Source organism: Saimiri boliviensis, chromosome 4, assembly GCF_048565385.1.
Source record: "Saimiri boliviensis isolate mSaiBol1 chromosome 4, mSaiBol1.pri, whole genome shotgun sequence".
Taxonomy (NCBI): domain Eukaryota; kingdom Metazoa; phylum Chordata; class Mammalia; order Primates; family Cebidae; genus Saimiri; species Saimiri boliviensis.
This window is the reverse complement of record NC_133452.1, coordinates 63215819-63237999: the sequence shown is the minus strand read 5'-3', so window position 1 is coordinate 63237999 and position 22181 is coordinate 63215819. Positions and strand designations below refer to the sequence as shown.

At 36.0% G+C, this 22181-nt stretch overlaps 1 protein-coding gene, 1 non-coding gene and 1 pseudogene across 7 annotated transcripts in view; 2 read left to right on the top strand and 1 right to left on the bottom strand.

The window, feature by feature from the left end:
- ATG5 (autophagy related 5) overlaps positions 1-22181 on the bottom strand; it is a 123133-nt gene that overhangs the window by 58870 nt on the left and 42082 nt on the right. For all 6 annotated transcript variants that reach the window (XM_003935926.4, XM_010346440.3, XM_039467725.2 and 3 more), the window contains one exon: positions 16719-16881. In XM_003935926.4, coding sequence (XP_003935975.1) covers positions 16719-16881 — 163 coding nt within the window. The remainder of the gene's footprint in view (positions 1-16718; positions 16882-22181) is intronic.
- LOC120363369 (U4 spliceosomal RNA) lies at positions 8724-8890 on the top strand (annotated as a pseudogene).
- LOC120363323 (5S ribosomal RNA) lies at positions 21972-22090 on the top strand. The gene has a single exon (XR_005578899.1). It is a non-coding gene; the product is annotated as a 5S ribosomal RNA (ribosomal RNA).

Sequence of the window (22181 nt, the reverse complement as noted above, 5' to 3'; positions counted from 1 at the left end):
ACTATCGTATATTTAAAAAAATGTTATTTCTCTTGGCCAAAATTAGTTTATTACTTTCCTAGATGCAGAGGGCCAGAAACAAATTTAATATGCAATTGAGTTCATTTTTACTTCACTCACCAAGCCAAAGTCATAAGATAAAAACAAAAATATTTTAATTTTTGAAAGCCTGACAAAGAAAAAGATACCCCTATTATGGTCACTGTAACCTTTCCAGCATTTATTATGTAGGTAATCCTCTCTTTAATACAAATCCTGTATGCTTCTGGAAAGAAAAGGTAAAGTAGAAACCACTATTAACGATTATCCACTGACAAATAACAAAAGCTTGCAAAACAAAGGGGCCATCAATGGTCACTGGAGATGTAATATGTAATGCAACATTTCTTAACTTTTGCTGCTCACCAGGATCACCTGAATAGCTTTTTAAAAACGCTAATGTGCAGGACCCACTCCAGACCAATTACCTGATTCCCTGGCATCTGTACTTTTGAAAGCTCCCCAGATGATCCTAATATATAGCCAGAGTTAACAACATCCAGATGTAACAAAAAATGAAGTCATGCTTCATTTAACGATGGGAATAGATTGTGAGAGAAATGCATCAGGCAATTTCATCATGCGAACATCATAGAATGTACTCAGAAAACCAATGAGAACACACAGGCACAGGGAGGGGAACATCACACACCGGGACCTGGAGGGTAGGGGGACTGGGGAGCGATAGCATTAGGAGAAATACCTAATGTAGATGATGGGGCAATGGATGCAGCAAACCACTGCCATAGCATGTGTATACCTATGTAACAAACCTGCACAATCTGCACATGTACGAGGGGAGGGGAGGGGAGGGGAAACAAACCAAATCTAGAGAGTACAGCCTACTACACAACTGGCTATGTGGTATAACCTATTGCTCCTAGGCCATAAACCTGTATGATATGTGCAAATCAGGTATGTACAAACCAGTACTGAGTACTGTGGGCAACCGTAACACAATGTTAAGTATCTGTGTATGTAAACACAGAAAAGGTACGGTAAAAATACCACATAAAGGAATTTTAAAAGGTACCCCTGTATAAGGCAGGTACCATGGATGGAGCTTGCAGGACTGGCTCTGGGTGAGTCAATGTGAAGGCCTAGGACATTACTATACTGTAGACTTTGTAAACACTGTACTTTTAAGTTACATTGAATTTATTTAAAAAATTACCTTAGCTTACTACAGCCTTTTCACTTTATAAAGGTTTTTAACTTTTGAGTGTTTTGTAATATTTAGCTTAAAACAAACATGTAGAGTTTCACAAAAACATTTTCTTTCTTTATATCCTTATTCTATGAAACATTTTTTATTTTAAAATTTTTTATTTTTTTAACTTCTTAAGACTTTTTGTTAAAAACTAAGACACAAATACACACATTAGCCTAGGCCTACAAAGGGTGAGGATCATCAATATCACTGTCTTCCACCTCCACATCCTGTCCCACTCAAAGTCTTCAGGGGCAGTAACACAAGCGGAGCTGTCATCTCCTATGATAACAATGCCTTCTGGAATACCTCCTCAAGGACCTCCCTGTTTTATAGCTAACTTTTTCTAATAAGTAGAAAGTGAACACTATAAGATAATAAAAAGTAGAGTAACATAGTCGTTTATTATCACTATCAACTAATGTACATAATTATATGTGCTAGACTTTTATCCAACTAACAGCATAATACATTTGTTTATAAAAGTATCAGCACAAACATAGGAGTAATGCATTGTGCTATGATGTTCCAAGGGCTACCAGGTTACTAAGCTATAGGAATGTTTCAGTTCCATTATAATCTTAAGTGACCACTATCATACATGCAGTCCACTGTTGACTGAAACATTGTAATACAGAGCATGACTGTACATTTACTGTAGAATCAGGGATCTAGGTTCAAATTCTGGTTCCACCTCTTGGTAGTTGTTAATTCATTTCCTCATTTGCAAAGGTGGTAATGTTTATCTAATTTTTATAAGGAATCACTAAGATTATGCATGTAGAAGTGTCTAGGCCTGGGATATCACAGGAATTTAGTAAACCTAATAAGCACCTCCATTCTATTTCAAATCTATCTAATCTGTACATGGTAGCTATGAAAAACACCTCTATAAAGAAGTTCCCAATTTGCAAACAGTTCATATTATGAATCTGCAGTTTAATTAAAACAGAAGACATAAAAAACAGCATGCTCAAACAAATTTTTATTTTGTAGGATCTGTGTAGAGTGATATCTATCAAACCCCTTGCTCCTATTATGTGCTTAATTGAATACCAGGAGCTGTAGAGAATTAAAAAACAAAAAACAAAATAAAACAAGTACACAACAGATTCTTCCCTTCACTTCCTATGTAGCTGGGGAAGCTAAATAAACACGCAAAGTTATCACGATTCTAGTAAGTCTGATGAATCTTTTATTTTGCACTAGTAAATGCTTGATGGTTCAAGTCCTTCCCACCCACCCCCATTCTCCATCTTCTCCAGTGGCAGAAGTGACCAAGTAATAGATACTATACTTAGGTAAAAGCGTTATCAGAAGTTTAGGAGGCCCAGGCGGGAGGAATGCTTGAGCCCAGGAGTTTGAGACCAGCCTGGGCAACATAGGGAGATCCCATCTCCACCAGAAAAAAAAAAAAAATTAGCCAAGCGTTGGTGGTACATGCCAGTAGTCCCAGCTACTTGAAAGACGGAGGTGGGAAGATTGATTGCTTGAGCACAGGAAGTCAAGGCTGCAGTAAGCCATGACCTTACCACTGCACCTCAGCCTGGGTGACAGAGTAAGGAGGCCCTGGAATAAAAAAAAATTTAGGCTAGTCGAAAGTGCTATTAAAAACAAACAATACTAGAGTGAGAAATAGGGAAAAGCTACTGGTTCTCATTACAGTGGGACCAGTGATCACTTTTACCAATAACTTATACACCTGCAAAGAATTTAACAATTTAAAAAACCCTAGGATTTTATATTGTTTAATTTTCACACGACTTACTGATACAGCTCTTCTCGTTGTAGAGAGGAGGAAACTGTGACTCAAAGCAGCTACACAACATGTCCAAGGGTCATCAGGCTAATAGCTGCTAACGGGTGCTACCATGCCACAGAAAATTTTTAGTTACATTTCTATAAATAAAACAACTTGCTTGCTAACACTCCGTGTTCAGCCAATTCAGGATAACCTATGATTAACAGAGATCTGGGAAACAATTAATGAATGGCATGTTCATATTATCAAAAATTCCAGGGTTCTATGCATCAAAAATTATGGTAGCATCTGGTAAAGTAATTCAAAAAATCTCATTTCTTCTAGTACTTAGAGATGACAAACAGCACAGCTAGCAGTAGCTGCTACTACAGAAATAAATATTACTTGTTTCAACATGTTCATTAAGGCATAATTCTTCAATGAGTACATGCAGAAAGGCACTGTGATAATAAATTGAAAATAATACTCAATTAGGAACTATTCACTAAACGAAGCCAAGGATGATAATGAGTGAAACTGAAAAATCCCATCTTAATTCAACTTTTAGCTCTCAGAACTGTTCAAGAAGTATTTTCCTCAAAACTACTGCAACAACTAATTCACTGCAAAACAATGTTCATTTAAAACCATATACATCTGTTGAGCAATATGCCCCACGCAGAATTTTGCAAATTTTATTTACTACCTATAATGAGTTTATTGTGGACTACATACTATTGTTTTAAATGTATCCCATAACTTTAAGGGATATGTGATATACATAGTGTATCCTGTAAGGCCCAATAATTCAATCAGGATTTCCAGGAATCTTAACAGTAAAAATAAGAACAAAGTTATTAGAATTTAAAATGATCCTCCCAGTGTTTCTCAAATTTTTCATTTATAACTCAAATATCTGAATTGCATTACTGCATTGAGTGCCAACACTTGAAAATAAATGATGCTAAAAATACTGGGGAGAATGAGCTTTCAACAAGTCCATGAAGTTGTCTTCCTTCTCATTTCCTATATTTCCCTTCATCATCTTGTCTCTCCTGCTCCTTTCTTACATTCTAAGTGGACAAATATTAATACTTTTTATCTTTCAAAAAATATGAAGAGTTTTTTTGTGTCTCTAACTCCTTCAGTGCTGCTCTGATCTTAGTTATTTCTTGTCTTCTGCTAGTTTTTGAATTTGTTTGATCTTGCTCCTCTAGTTCTTTTAATCATGCCGTTAGGGTGTTTATTTTAGATCATTCCTCATTTCTCTTGCGGGCATTTAGTGCTATGAATTGCTCTTTAGACACTGCACTGCTTTAAATGTGTCCATACATTTAAAGAGATTCTGGTACACTGTGTCTTCATTCTCATTGGTTCTGAAAAACATCTTTATTTCTGCCTTCATTTCATTTATCCAGCAGTCATTCAGGAGCAAGTTGTTCAGTTTCCATGTAGTTCAACAGTTTCGAGTGAGTTTCTTAATCCTGAGTTCTAATATGATTGCACTGTGGTCTGAGAGACTGTTATGATTTCCATTCTTTTGCATTTGCTAAGGAGTGTTTTACTTCCAATTATGTTGGAATTTCAGGTCAATATTTGTTTTTCAACCAAAACAGCATGGTACTGGTACGAAAACAAATATACAGACCAATGGAACAGAATAGAGACCTCAGAAATAACACCACACATCTACTACCATCTGATCTTTGACAAACCTGACAAAACAAACAATAGGGAAAGGATTCCCTATTTAATAAATGGTGCTGGGAAAACTAGCTAGCCATATGCAGAAAACAAGAACCGGACCCCTTCTTTACACCTTATATAGAAATTAACTCCAGATAGATTAAAAACTTAAATGTCAAACCCCAAACCATAAAAACCCTAAGAAAACCTAGGCAGTATTATTCAGGACATAGGCATGGGCAAAGACTTCAAGACTAAAACACCAAAAGCAACGGCAACAAAAGCCAAAATTGACAAATGGGATCTAATCAAACTGAAGAGCTTCTGCACAGCAAAATAAACTATCATCAGAATGAACAGGAAACCTACAGAATGGGAGAAAATTCTTGCAACCTACCCATCAGACAAAGGTCTAATATCCAGAATCTATCAGAAACTTAAACAAACTTACAAGAAAAAAACAACCCCATCAAAAAGTGGGCAAAGTAGATAAACAGACACTTCTCAAAAGAAGACATTTATGCAGCCAACAAACATATGAAAAAAAGCTCATCATCACTGATTATTAGAGAAATGCAAATCAAAACCACAATGAGATACTATCTCATGCAAAGTTAAAATGGTGATTATTAAAGTCAGGAAACAACAGATGCTGGTGAGGCCATGGAGAAACAGGAACACTTTTACACTGTTGGTGGGAGTGTAAATTAGCTCAACCATTGTTGATTCCTCAAGGATCTAGAGCCAGAAATACCATTTGACCCAGCAATACCATTACTAGGTATATACCCAAAGGATTATAAATCATTCTACTGTAAAGACAAATGTGCACATATGTTTACTGCAGCACTATTTACAACAGCAGACTTGCAACCAATCCAAATGCCCATCAATGATAGACTGGATATTTTTAAAAAGTGGCACATATATACCATGGAATACTATGCAGCCATAAAAAAGAATGAGTTCATGTCTTTTGCGGGGACATGGCTGAACCTAGAAAGCCATTATCCTCAGCAAACTAATACAGGAACAGAAAACCAACCACCACATGTTCTCCATGTTCTCACTCACTAGTGGGAGTTGAACAATGAGAACACATGGACACAGAGAGGGGAAGATCACACACTGGGGCCTGTTGGTGGTTGGGGGGAAAGTGGAAGGAGAGCATTAGGACAAATATCTAATGCATACAAGGCTTAAAACCTAGATGATGGGTTGATGGGTGCAGCAAACCACCATGGCACATGAATACCTATGTAACAAACCTGCACCTTCTGTACATGTATACCAGAACTTAAAGTAAAATAAAATAATGAAATAAAATAAAGTTTTCCATTATCTTAAAGAGAATCATAAAGTTCTTAAAAGGTTTCAAAACAGGCCTAGTGCCATGGCTCACGCCTATAATCCCAGCACTTTGGGAGGCTGAGATGGGAGGATCACTTGACTCCAGGAGTTCAAGACCAGCTTGGCAACAGGGTAGACTTCTCAAAAAAAAAAAAAAAAAAAAAAAAAAAAGAGCCCAGCGCAGTGGCCACACCTGTAATCTCAGCACTTTTGGAGGCCAAGGCAGGTGGATCACGAGGTCAGGAGATCGAAATCATCCTGACCAACACGGTGAAACACCAAGTCTAGTAAAAATACAAAAATTAGCTGGGCGTGGTGGCACGCACCTGTAGTCCCAGCTACTTGGGAAGACGAGGCAGGAGAATCGCTTGCACTGCACTCCAGTTTGGTAACAAAGCAGACTCCGTATTAAAAAAAAAAAAAAGCTTGAAAACAAAAAATTCACTTAAAAAAATAAGTTTAACTATAAATACCAGTGTGTATGTATATATGCGGGTGGGTATGGTATAATTTTTTTTAAGAGGAAAGAGGAATTATGCTGTAAATTCAAATAGTAATGATACAAGTCATGATTCCAAGAGTGAGAATCATTGATGAGAGATGTCTGTCTGAATTTCCTATAAAGTGTATCAACATTCATAAGGAAAAATTTCTTGGACCTTCCCAAACTTACATATTTAAAAAAATGACAGGATCCTGGAAGGCATAAATTTTTAAAAATTCACTAAAGTAGTAAATTTTATTTTATAAAATAAAATATATAATAGTCATCTTACTCTAGATGATCTGAAATTTTATTTTAAAAGTACATAAAATTAAGCCTTTGTATTCTTGTAAAGTGTCACTAAAAATATTTTTGATTATTAATCAGAGTACAGACTGAAGTACTGACCTAGCCATACAGATTTATACATATATCAACTGGATCTCGTATGTATTCTTTATCAATAATGAAGGATATATGACAATCCACTGTTATTAATGGACTCTTTCCAACAATATTAGTATGATCTGTAGCGTATTGTGAAATAACTGCCTAAATGTTTCACCAAGTTTTATTATTCATGGTACTCACTGCCAAATCTACCCAAAGCACTGTAAGAGGCTATAATCCAAATAACTACAAAATTAATTTATTCATTTAAATAATGTAATTTCAGGAGCAATCTTTCTCCAGAAACTTAGCAAATTCTTTTTGCTGCTTTATATTAAAATGCAAATCCATGAACTCTAAAAATCCCACCATTATTTTTAATTACAGAAAGTAGAACACCAAGAGATTGATTTCAAACACATAATAGATAGTAAAATGCTTGTTTGTTCTACAGTAAAACTTAATTGAATGCTCAAGCAGGTTACAAATTTGCTTTAAGCAACTTTCGCACGAAGCTGTAGATTCTTAAATGCCACACACAGAGTTTCAGGTTGAATTACTCACCTTCCTGCAAAATGTACTACAGGCAAATAATAATAATAACAAAAATGACTTAATTAGCTTAGCTGTATGTAACAAAAAAGCACATGTAAATGACGTAGCTGCATATTTCATTGCTTTGTATCACTGGGACACATTCACTGCCATATTCTTGAAGCTAAAATTCCCATACTACTTGGGAAAGTAAACACAGTATGTAATTAGAAGCTGTGGCATTAGATTCTAATCTATTATGCATTCTCCATCTGCTGTCCTACATTCACAATATTGAATTTTAGCAAAATCTAACTCAGTGTATCTCTACATGAATGCCTCACAGACATCTCAAACTTTTAGCCTCTAAAATGACCTCTCAAATAGGCTTTATTTCCCATCTCATTCTCTATCTAATATTTCATATCTCAGTATAAAGCACCACTCTCCCTGCAGCTGCCCAAATCAGAACCCAGGAATAATTCTTTCCTTGTTTTCAACCCATCTTCTACATGCACAGCCTCACAACAGGCTCTGCTAATCCACCTCTAAAATAAGCCCCAAATTTATTGACTTTTTTCCATCTCTACCACCATCACCCTAAATATCACCATATTCTTATACCTAGACTCCTACTAGAGCCCCTTCCATTCTTAACTCCTATTCCATTCTACACTGAACAGCTCTTATATCATATTCTACATCTCATCACTCCCCTGCTTAAAAGTCCTCCAATGTCTTAAAATCCAAATTATTTTCCAAATCATTTTCATTTGCCTACAAGGCCTTACATCATTTGGTTCTTTCTCATCTCTCCAGACTCATCTTGGGCCACATTTCCTCCTCAGTCACTATGCCTAAGACATGCTTATCTTCTTTTGACTTCTCAAAACACATCCATTGTGGACTCAATGTTTATATTCCCCTATAATTCATGTTGAAATTCCTAATCTCCAACATGATGGATTAGGTGGTGGGGCCTTCGGGAGCTGATTGGTCATAAGGGCGGAGTCCTCATAAATGGAATCAGTGTCCTTATAAAACAGACCAGAGAAAAAGCTCTTGCTCTATTTTACTCTGTGAGGACACAAAGAGAAGACAGTCATGAATTAGGAAGCAGGCCCTCATCAGACACTGAAATTGCAGGCACCTTCATCTTGGACTCTCTAGACACTACACCGTGAAAAATAATCAGAGGTCTTCCCTAATCACCCCTTAATATAAATAGGTTCAATTCTAATTGGCCAATATTCTCAGCACCTTACTGCTTTCAAAATAGCATAAAACAAAGCTTTGTGCACTGGCAGTATCATAGCCAATGAGGTTTACCCAAGGCACAATAATTGCTAACGGCAAACAGCATAAAACCAACTGCCAAAAAATGCTTTGTGTTCTACAAGGCTTATGAAAAGAACCAGATATAGACAAGTGCCATTTTTGCTACAAAGAAAGCTTTTAAAAAAGTGGGCAATAGAGAAGGGTATCCTTGAAGAAAAACCTATGTTTATTATACTTTTAAAAGCTACAATAGGATTAGCTCTCTGGAAGTGCCTAGAATATTTCCACCTAGTTGTCTTTGCTCTTGCTGTTCCTTCTGCCTAGGAAGATTTTAATCCCAGATAATTATGCATGATCTCCTAAACTGCTTCGGGTCTTCATTTAATGTCATCCAATCAGTGAGGACTTCCCTGACCATCGTATTGAAAATAGCAATGTCCTTTCCCAACACAGCCCTTTCTCGTATTCCTTTGTTTTTTCTTGCATGGCACCCATCCTCGTAGGACATATAACACATATCACCATCTCTGATATGACCACTAGTATAGACTCCTACTTGGTCCTTTTCAAACCCTATTTGCTTCTTTCTAATTCATTAGCCACACTGCAGCCAAAGTCGCGTTTTAAAAAGGGAAATCTGAATCTGTTATAGGACCGCTTAAAATGTTTCACTGGTCTCCTACCATCCCACTCTCCACTCTTCCTGCCAGGAATTAAGTTCAGTATTGTTAAAATGGCCTGTAACGCCCTGAACAGACAGGGTCTCTAACTTCTAGTTTTACCTCCTTACCACTCTCAATCTTGATCAACATGTTCTAGTCAGGATGGCCTTTCAGCTTTCAGAACTCTGTAAGCTCTTTGCTTCTAAGCCTAGCCCAGATCATTCCTTCTGCCTGGAACACTTTCATCACAACCACACCAATCTAGCCCTTCCTTCTTCCTCTACGACTCCAGTTATAAACGTACCAATTACATAAAAGCTTCATTAAACATGTCTGGCTCCCCTGCTACCCTACACATTCAGAGGGAAGGGATTGTGCCTGTCATATTTACCCAGTGTCCCCTGTGCTTAGCACAGAGGCTGGCACATAGTCAGTTTTTTTATTGGCTAGCTAATCCACACTACTGTGGTCTGGGCATGACTCTCCTATAATGAAGACAGAATTTGCAACCCTAAAGATCAAACACAATGAATGTTGTTTCCAAGACTTAATTAAACATAAGAGTACAAAATCTGTGAGAAATATTTGTGGCAATGGAAGAAAAAACCAAAAATTTCCAAAAACTCACAGACAAGGAATGAAAAACAACAGATGAAACCAGACTGGCCATATACTGGTAACAGATGAGACTGAGTGACCAATACAGATTCACTGTACTTTTTTCTTTGCTGTTATTTACACAATGTAGTCTCAGTGTTCCAAAGACCGGTAAAAATTTGAATTTTGCTAAAGACTTTAAAAAAGGAAGCTTATCCAATATCAACCTTTCAATGAGAAAAAAAGTTCAAGAATACTTATGCCTCCTATTGACAGTTCTACTTAAGAATCTACTTTTATACCACCTACAATTAGAACAGAACCTGACATTGCAACAAAAATCATATAAATTGAAGCCTCAACATAGATACAGGGATAGTAATAGCTGCATTAAGTCTAAAAACTCTTGTTTCTGTTTTAGTAGTTTTTCTATGATACCACAGTTATTTCTGGAAAGTTATCTATTTCCTTCTACCTAAGTAAGTCCTGCTTAAAAAGATGAAGAAAGGAGAGGGATGGGAGAACAATAAAAATTATTCATACAGAAGTCCTTCTGGAATCAACTGAAAACATCTATCATCACAATTAAGGTATATGTGATTATTGCTTTACAATCCTTAAATGAGAGTCTTATGAGGTATTACCACCTTTGTATTTCGAATAGAACTTCAGCTTTTCAGACATCACCTAGGGGAAAGGAAGGGAACTGGGGAAGGGGCAGAAAAGAAAAAACAGTCCAGCTTAGAGAGAAAGTGACCTGCCATGGTCATATAACTGATAAGAGACACAGCGATAAATAAATAGATCAGGTCTGGTGTTCCATCTCAGAACAACAGATTCTTAGTCCGATACTTATTCTACTTTAAGTAGAACCAGTAAAAACAAGGCAATGCAATTACAACCCACCTGTCTATCATACAAACCTCCAAAAGCTGGAATCACAACAATTTAACTTTTATGTTACCTACCAAACAAAAGTATTTTCCGAATGTTGTGACTTGTTATAAAATTACCATTAGCTAATCAGTGTTTCCTCTTAGAAACCAGGTTTAGGTTAAAATGGCATATCAAACAATTAATGTCTCTAAAATATTAATTAGTTGAAAAAGCCTAACCACATTTTGGAAACTGTACGCTTTTAACATAGTAGCAGTCAAACCTTGCCCTTATTTGCAAGTCTATCCAATGCCATCCCTCCTCGACTTTTTAGTTAGAACATATACTCAGAAAAGCAAGGCTGAAAACTAAGTCATGTTAAAAATATTTTTTATAGATTTTATAGAAATCTTTTTTAAAAAATGCTAGCTTATAAGAAAAATGGCTTGACATTAAATAGATAATAGCCTGCACTTGTAGTAACAACTATCTCATAAATAAAAATGCTACTTTCTTTTCTTTCTTGTGGTCATTAACTTTGTTTCACAGAGAGGCTAAATATTTTTATAAAATGAAAACTTGTTAAAAAAAAAACACTGAAAGGCACAGTATGTCTTAAATGAGTTTGCTTGGTTTCATAAGCTTTTCTTATTTCTCTTTCACAGAGTCCTGAGAAATTAAAATTAGCATTTGAAAGTATTCAAAAGTTGTTTAAATTGTTGTTTAGCGGTTATGATCTACAGGTGCAGTTCTAAATGAAATAAACGTGCCATCTGTTATGTCTGAATATTGAGAAATTTACAATTGCACTAACAGAAAGGTTTAATATCTCTGACTTCACAAATTAATAAAAACTTCTTTTGGAGGAAAAAACTCTATATAAAATCCAATTCTATAAATAAATTCAAACACGACACTTCCTTTAGTTTATATTAATAGTAAACTATTTATGAAAATTTGTTAATATTATTTCCTGGTAGTATTAGAAAGGAATAAAGAAGTCATGCAGTTAATATTCAGTTTCTTTACTCTCTGCCAAAGACCATACAAGGTGTCAGGGATGTAAAAATGTAAGATATACTCCAACCAGCCTAATTGATATGCCAGCAAAATACATAAACCATATAACTACACTAGAGTATGATAAAATACAAGAGAAAAAAATGCATAAATGGACAAGGAGTCACAATAGCATGAAAGCATTAACAATTCTGCCTCCACTTTCCTATAAAGCTCTGTGAAGACAGGAGCCATGTTTGTCCCATCAGTGCTGTTGAATGACCACTAGCTCCTAACATAATGTCAGGTATATATTAGATATTCAATAAATGTCTGTTGGCTAAAACAGTAAAAGAAGGAAAGCTTCTTATAGAAAGTGGCAACTGAGATGAGCATTAAAACATCAGTAGGAGTTAAAGAGGAAAAAAGTATTCTTGATAGAAGAAACAGAATAGAAAACATCCACCATTTACCCATTTATGTTAATTAGCATTCAGCATTTTACTCCAAAATATATTTTCTACAAGCAACATTTACCTAGCCAAATATTTCCGAAACGAATATTCTCATTCTGAATAAACAGATACCAAGGACTCCAGTATACACAGCATACTTCTCATTAGACTTTGCTGTGAAGAACTCTCACAAGACTACTCGAAGTCTTGAGAGGTATATTAGCTCAAACATAGTAGTGTAAGCTTAATCATAACCATCACAAATGAAACCAAACATAATAGCTATAAAAATAATTTATAACCCAAAATAAAATGGAATAAAGAAAATTTTAACCAAACATAATTTTAAGTTGGACTTAATCAAACTTCATTTTAAAATTAATTTAATAAAATTTAATAAAGAAATGTTTACAACAGTCACATACTCAAGAAACAACATGAGCCAAGGCAGAAACAAAGTAATTTTATGCCTAAAAAAACTGTAAAAAATGCAGTTATTAGATTGAGTCTGCTACAATATGTTATACCCAGTTCTGAATGTGTAACATTTTGAGTCAGACTTCAGGTCAAAGATAAACATGAGCTGTAGCTTGGTCAACCAGCCTTTTATTAGTTGACAAGCATTTTCTTAAAAGGCCTGATAATAGGTATGTTAGGCTTGTGAGCCACGTAGTCTCCTCTCACTTATTTAACTCTGCTACTGAAAGCAGCCACCGATAATACATAAATGAATGATTGTGGCTGAGTTCCAGTAAATCTTTACTTACAAAAACAGGTGGCTGGCCCATGACCATATTTGCCAACCCTGTCCTGGAATCTAAAAGTTACTTCTCACTAACTCTTTTCATCAAGTCAGCTTTACTCCCTTTCAAACATTTTCACATAAACTGTATCAGTGTTTCATTAAAGCCTCCACATATACCAATGAGGCAAACATAACAGATATTCTCTTGTTTTATAGATTAAAAAACTGAAGCTAAAAAGGGCTGATTTGACCTAAGGACTTCTAAGACCTGAGACTAAGTACCAGCCCTTTGTTCCTTTTCTAACGCTTATCCGAATCTTCCAATGCCCCAAATGAAACATTTAAATCATTTGTAAAATCCTCTGCTGAATCCCTGAGTCCTTTTTAGCAGACTCAGCCATTCACAATAGACTTTAAGAATACCTACTCATCTGTCTAATTAAATTATTAACTTCAATTCCGAAGTTAATTCAAATCCTTCTCTTTACACAATCCCCATCTTCCTCCATTTAGGCTATCTTGTTATTTACAAGTGTCCTAAAATATCATTTAATCTTCAAATCATCAGCAAGAAAAAAGGCAGTACACCTTCTTAAGGAGGTATAAATTATTTTAATCATTTAATAAGAATTTGTGAAGTCAGTAATCAAACTATGGTAAGAGGCCTAGTGCTTAACTTTGCAAAGCTTATAATCTAGTTGAGAAATACCAGATGTATAAATATGAAACTAAGGAGTGACTCCATGTAACCTAGGTCAAATCCAAAAAATTTAAAACAAAGAAATGAGAAATGAAAAAATGTAATTTACAGAATACACTGTCATAAAATACATGTTTTACTTGCTCTTGATACCACAGAAATGCCCTAAATATTGTATAATGGAAGTTTAACGAATACTAAATACCTACAAACACCCATTTGATGTAGTAATAGTATAGTCCAAAAGTTAAAACTAGATCACTTTTTTTTTTTTTTTTTGAGACGGAGTCTCACTTTGTTGCCCAGGCTGAGTGCAGTGGCATGATCTTGACTCACTGCAACCTCTGCAATTCTGCCTCAGCCTCCCGAGTAGCGGGGACTACAGGCATGCACCGCCACATCAGGTTAATTTTTTGTCAGTAAAGACAGGGTTTCACCATATTGGCCAGGCTGGTCTTAAACTCCTGACCTTATGATCCACCTGCCTTGGCCTCCCAAAGTGCTGGGATTACAGGTGTGAGCCACCATGCCCAGTCTACATTTTTTAAAAATTATGGGAGCTGGAGGTTTTCTTCTGTTTTATTCTAGTCATTGCCATGCAAGAATGTACACTGGACTAACTCTCTGGCCAAAAACACTGTTGAAGATAGACGAATTACAGGACATGCCCTCACTTTGCATGGTAGTATGGGACTGGAGAAGTAATCATGCAAGTTGAAACTAAGCAAAGTGATCTTAATAACTAATACGTAAAATTATGATTGTTCTACAATCTTTAAAAACTGTTGTCAAAACATTCAACTCTTACTGTTGGTTATAAATGTACACTAGAGGCTGAGCATGGTGGCTCACGCCTGTAATCCCAGCACTTTGGGAGGCTAAAGTGGAAGGATCATTTGAGGCCAGGCGTTCAAGACCAGCCTGGCCAACATGGCTAAACCCTGTCTCTACTAAAAATACAAAATTAGCCAGGCATGTTGGCACATGCTTGTAACCCCAGCTACTCAGAAGGCTGAGATATGAAAATTGCTTGAACGTTAGAGGTGGAGGTTGCAGTGAGCTGAGACTGCGCCACTGCACTCCAGGCTGGGTGACAGAGTGAAACTTCATCTCAAAACAAAACAAAACAAAACAAAACAAAACAAAACAAAACACCACAATAAAGCTATACTTGAAAATAAGAAGTTTTTAAAAATCCTAATATTTATTTAGTACATTGTAATTTAACACAGAAACACTGAGAACTAAAGAGTTATATTTTTAAATTTTATTTATCATTTTTTCAGAGACAGAGTCTCACTGTGTCACCCAGGGTGGAATGTGGTGGCATGATAATGGCTTACTGTAACCTTGAACTCCCTGGGCTCAAGTGATCCTTCTGCCTTAGCCTGACTATGACTGCAGGCACATGCCAGCATGCCTGGCTAATTTTTAAATTTTTTTGTAGAGATAGGGTCTTGTTATGTGGCCCCAACTGGTCTCCAACTCCTAGCCTCAAGTGATCCTCCCAGTTGGGCCTCCTAAAGAGTGCTGGAATTACAGGCCTGAGCCACCACACCCAGCCAAAAGAGTTTTCTTTGTAAAAACTTAAGAACTATCGTTTGAAGAGTACTTGCTTTCTCAACATATAACTTATGGGCAAGCATCTTTTCTATGCCTTGGTGAACTGAAGTCATTCTTTCTACATTTTAATCAACTCCTAACATGTTGTTATTTGTATTTCAATATCATAAAATGTCTGAGAGTTCCTTTAATATGAAGTTTTTTATAGCACCACTTCCTTTGGGACATCTTCCCTTTTGTCACAACTATGTTCCTTATTTAAATCAAGATGTTCGCCTTTACTGCATGTAAGTTCCTCAATAAGAAGTTACCCTGGTTGCATAGTCTCTTGAAGGGCAGCCATGTCAACACTTCCAAAGTCAGCTATTGCTTCTATAACTCCCTTTCTTTCTATTCAAATGTCATTCCTAACATTATCAGTTTGTTTCTTTTTGCATTTTCACCTCTCTTGGCCAATTCCCTTTTTCAATTACCCATTTTAATAAAATGTTACATGGGCTTATTGCTGGAGACAAGGAGGCAACACAACTACATGCTTTGCCATCTGTGGGTAAAATGAATAACAGACAGGCGAGGCCAATCACTGACAGATATGCAAGGAAGTGGCATAATTTATCACTGATCATAAGCTCATCTGTTGTTATGTAATGATTCCTGGACTAAACTAGCAATGAAGTTTGCATTTAATGTAATTACGTACAGTTAATATATCATGGTAATTGAAATTTGAACCATACACTTGGGGACCTGGTGTTATATAACTAAACTATGGTAACTGAAATTCATGCATACTGGAACCATGGAAAGGGAGGACAATCTGTACATAAAACAACTGTTTAAAGACACTAGAGGGTGATCAATGCAGGCAAGATCACAGAGTTATATTCTCCAAAACGTGAGGAATACAGAGATGAGCACCACATTCCACTTAGCTTTTTCCTTGAGAGTATTTTCTAAACCACAGCAAGGAAAAAGGGAATTGAAGCACGAAGCAAGTCTACTGTCCCGAAAAAGCAGAGGTTGGAGTTCAATCCCCACACAAATGGAGGTATCTTTGTACACATCCAGGATTTTACATTTTGCCCACAGAAAGGTCATGCCTGCGGAATAAGGACCACATCCTTAGAGTAACAGCACTTCCTTCAGAAGCTAATCACGAGTTTATACGACATATGCCATATGTTGGGGGCTAAGCAATCAGTGTAATGCTAGAGAATACAGGAACAGAGGGACACTGAAAGCAGAATGTAAGGAATGACTAAAGTAGTTTCTGTGCAAATCTGGGCATGAAGGCTAAAATTTAAAATTGTACTACCAATTCTAAAATGTTATCAATTACTCACAGGGTTATGGCTGTATCATATTTTATAAAGTGGTATTCCAAAATTAAACAGTATTATTATATTTACCATTTTGTAATCCCATCCAGAGCTGCTTGTGATCTTTTTTCTGCATTTCATTGATTACTTGACTTTTATGTTTCAAAGCATCAGCTTCTTTCATACACGACATAAAATGAGCTTCAATTGCATCCTTAGATGGACAGTGCAGAAGGTCTTTTTCTGGAAAACTCTATCAAAGGAAAAAAATACACATATAAAACAGGTACACACATTACAAAATTAACCTCTTAAAAGAGCACTATATCCCCTAGTTTTTCAATTTTCTAGTAAACCATCTCTTAGCACTGCAATAACTCAAAATACTTCTAAGTTTAACTTAAAAACATTTAGCTATCTGGCCCATTTTATACTTTTTCCAAATAATTCTTATGTGTTTTGTGACAACATGAAAAAAGCCATCAAAAGGTAGTAACCTGAAAACAAGCTTTTCAACTGACCATACCAAATATTGGCAAAGATGTGGAATACAGCCCTCACATTCTACTAGCAGAAATGTAGAATAATAGTATAACCACTTTGGAAAAGTCTGGTAAGAAGAGCAACACACACCTACCATCTGACCCAGCCATTCCACAACTAGGCAATCACTAAGAGAAATGAAAGCATTATGTCCATATAAAGACTTGCTACATGAATATTCATGACAGTTTTACTTGTAACGGCCCCAAACAGGAAACAAACCTAAATATCAACAGGTAAATCGACATGTAAATTGTGGTATAAACTTAATTCACTTTGAATATGTAAAGCTTACTGTGAGTCAATTTAGACCTCAATAAAGCTGTTTAAAAGTAGATTTTAAAGTCAAATAGCTTAATTTACACTCTGTAACATCACTGATTCTTTTAGGCAGCTAAAGAAATGATCACTGGACATATAAGGAGTTATGCAAATGAGAGGGCTGATGCACTTTTCACTGAAAAAAGGATAATAACAGCTAACAGTTACTGAACACTTACTGTGATACTGTATTAAAACTTTTTATATGGATTATCTAATTTAATCCTTACAACACTTGAGGTAAACATTATTATCATTATTTTACAGATGAAAAAAAATTAAAGCTTATGGAATGTCTAAAGTCATGAGTGTCATTCAGCTTGCTAGTCACGGAGCTATGATTTAAAGCTAATTTGACTCAAGTCCCATCTTTTAACCACTATACAGTATCACTTCCTCCAAAGACTTACATATTTAAGATAATCATTATATTCAAACATGATTTTACAGTTATTATCCTATATATCCTTTAATAAAAAGAGCTAAAAATGGCACATTAAAAAAGCAGCATTTAGTTATAGCCTACTCAGCCTATTTACAAACAACATTCAATTATCCCTGTCGTGCAGCTATGATACAAGATTGAAATGAAATGATAAGGAAAGAAGCTCCTGAGTAACTATGAAACACTGATGGGAAGCAGGAATTAGAGAGAAAGCGGTTCAAAACATCATTCCTCATCTTGCTCTAATAAACTTTGTAAAATAAGTCAAATTTATGATTCATTTACAGTGAAATGCAGAAATCGAGAGTACAATTAAATGAGTTTTGACAATGAGTAACTGTCAGCCCAAGTATAGAGCATTACAATTACCCACAAAAGTTCCTCTGTGCCTTTTGCAGTCAGTTCCCTCATTCCCATCCCAAGAAATCACTAATAATGATGTACAACACCGGATTAGTTTTGCCTGTAATAAATTCTCATATAAACAGAATTGCAGTATTGTGTAATTTAGTATCTTTCACTTAGCATAATACTTTTGAGATTCATTCGTGTTACTGTACATATCAGTAATTAATTCCTTTTTGTTGCTGAGTAGCATGCCATTTAATGAATACACTACAATCTGCTTATCTAAAAACTTGTTAATAGATACTAGGATTGTTTCCAGATATTGGCTATTATTTAAAAAGCTGCTATGAACATTAATTCACAAGTCTTTTGTAGAAACATGTCTTCATCTTTCTTGGGTATACAGCTGGAAAAAGAAATGCTGTGTCATAGAGTAAGTATATGTTCTAACTTTACTTAAAAACTGCCAAAGTATTTGTCAACATAATATACGATTTTACACTCCCACTAACAATGTATGAGAGTTCTGGTTATTCCATGTCCTCAAACTTGGTACTGTCAATATTTTTCATTTTAGTCATTCTAGTGAGTTTAATGCAATGTCTCTTTGTGGTTTTAATTTATATTTCCATGATGACTAAAGATGTTGAGTACCTTTTCATGTGCCTGTTGGTAAATTCACATATGTTCTGTGAACTAAGCTTTTTGCACTTGTTTCAAAGCAACTTCTAGGGAACAAGTTGAGCATAATGTGGATTTTATGGTTACATATGCAAATATTATTCACAAGAAATGCCAGGTACACAGAAAATTTCACCCAGCTAAACCAATCTGCTAGGAACACATACAATGTATACATGTGCACATTTCCAAAATGGACCAGCTACTTCATGTTATCAGCTGTATGCATTCACATCAGGTGCTACAATTACTTGTCCAATTTCAGAAAATCCTCCTTTCACTTCACCTGTCATGATGCAAATCTTCCATGTGCATTTCTGGAAGCAAACTTCCAGTCTTTGCAACGTGAAATGCCATATTTATTGTACTTTTTATGTATTTCTCATACATATTACCTGGTTTGTATTAGGTTCCTGTCTTTTTGTCAGTATAAGTTTTTGGATGTTGTGCCCCTAACCCTTTTCCCTAGAAGTAACCCTTTCCGCCTTAAGTCCTGTCGTTTTTATCGCACTGTTTTTAATGGCAAAGTTAAGAACACACACGATGTATTATAGTAATGCCTACAATGAGCAGACACCCTTGCATTTTTCCTGCTCTTAGGGTGAAACATTCAATAAACCATCATTTAGCATGACTTTAACTGTAGCCTTTTCATATATATCCTTTGTCAAACTGAGTAAATTCCCTTCTATTCCTAACCTTACTATAAGTTTTGATGACAAATGGATATTAAATTCTGTCAATAAACGACTTTTTCTGTATCCATCGACTTTTCTATTTTATTCTGTGATTTACATTGAGATTTTTTTATTTCAAGAGGGTCTCACTGTGTCACCCAGGCTGGAATGCAGTGGTGCAATCACAGTTCATTGCAGCCTCAATCTCTGGGGTCCAAGTGATCCTTCCAATTCAGTCTCTTGAGAAGCTGGAACCACAGGTGTGCATCACACCCAGCTAATTTTTTAATTTTTTTGTAGAGATGAGGTCTCCCTATGTCGCCCAGGCTGGCCTTTAACTTTGGGCTCAAGCAATCCTCCTTCCTCAGCCTCCCAAAGCACTGGGATTACAGGCATGAGCCACTGCACCTGGCCTACAAGGGCTGAGATTTGAATGATGAATCCATTTTGTATCCCTGGGATAAACTCAACTCAGTCATGGTGTGTATTGTCCTTTTTAATTATTGTGAGATTCGATTTGCTAGTACTTTGTTGAAGGCTCTGGCATCCATGATCATGAAATACACTGGCTTATAATTTTTTTTTTAGTGTCTTTAACAGGTTTCAGTATCAGAGTTATTCTGGCTTCTAACACAAGTTGGTGTCTCATTTCTGGAAAAAGTTTGTAAAGATTAACATTATTTCTTAAATATCTTATTTCATTTCATTTTAATTTTATTTTTAGAGACAGGGTCTCACTATGTTGCCCAGACTGGAGTGCAGTGGCTATTCACAGGCACAATCCCACTACTGATCACCATGGGAGTTTTGATCTGCTCCATTTCTAATCTGGGCCGGTTAATCCTTCCTTAGGTAACCTGGTGGTCTCCTGCCCCATAAAGTCACCATATTCATGCTGAACTTAATGCGGAAACCCAATCAGCATAGCGCACTACAGCCCAGAACTCCTGGGCTCAAGCGATCCTCCTGCCTTAGCCTCTTGAGTAGCTGGGACTACAGGTATGTGCCACCATGCCCAACTAGTTCTTAGATATTTTTTAGACTTCACCAATGAAACTATCTGTGCAAAGTGTTTTACTCTGTGAGGTTAAAATTACAAATCAAATTTATTTATAGATTAAGGAGCTATTCATTTCTGTTATCTATGTCAGTAACTTGTGTTTTCATTGAATTTGTCCATCTGTCAAATTTATTGGCATAAACCTATTTATTCAATTAATATAAATGAATTATATAATGTGCACTCTTTTATATCTTCTCTCACTTAACATGATATTTTCAAGGTTGTAGCATATTATCAGTAATTCATTCCTTTTGATGATCAAATTAAACTCTACTGTATGGATATGTACAAAATTTTGTTTATTCATCAGCTGATGGACATTTATTTCCACTTTGTCTATTATGAATAACACTGCTGTAAATATTCACGGGTAAGTTTTTGTGTGGACACAAGTTCTTTTCATATTCTGCATATTAGAATTACATATTCAGTTCTCTTGGGAATATTACTAGAACTGCTGGGTAACATGCAAGTATATAATTTGATGACATGACAAACTGCTTTCCAAAAAGGCTATACCATTTTACATTCTCATCAGCAATGTATGAAGGGTCTAATTAGCCTACACGCTCTCCATCATGTGTTACTGTTTTATTTATTTATTTATTTATTTATTTTTGAGACAGGGATGCACTCTGTCACCCAGGCTGGACTAAAGACATGCAATCAGGACTCACTGCAGCCTCGACCTCCCAGGCTCAAGTGATCCTCACATCTCAGACTTCGAAACAGCAGGGACTACAGGCACATGCCACCACACCAGACCTTTTTTTTTTTTTTTTTTAATTTTTGTAGAAATGAATTCTCATTATGTTAACCAGGCTGGTCTTAAACTCCTGAGCTCAAGTGATACAACTGCCTCTCCCCACAAAGTGCTGGGATATAGGCGTGAGCCACCATGCCCAGCCTTGTACATCAACTCTTTGATGATAACCCATCCAGAGGGTGTGAAGGGATAACTCATTGCGGTCTTTAAAAAAAATTTTTTTTATTTTTTCTTTTCCCTAAAAACTAGTTATGCTGAAGATCTTTTCATGTGTTTACTAGCCATTTACAACTTATTTACAGAAATGTCTATTCAAATCCTTTGACTAATTTTTAATTGGGTTGTCTCTTTTTATTATGTTATTTCCATATTCTGCATATTAAACTGTTATTAGATGATTTGCAAATATTTTCTCACATTCTATAGGCACCCCAGTCTTGATTATTATAGCTTTAATACTGAGGCATATAACCATTATTTCTTAAAAATATTTCTTCTGGTCTATGGCCATACCACCCTGAATGCGCCCGATCTCATCAGATCTCGGAAGCAAAGCAGGGTCGGGCCTGGTTAGTACTTGGATGGGAGACCGTGTGGGAATATCGGGTGCCATAGGCTTTATTAAAATTATATATATATATATTTCTTCTGGGCTGAGTGCAGTGGCTCATACCTGTAATCCCAGCACTTTGGGAGGCCCAGGCAGGTG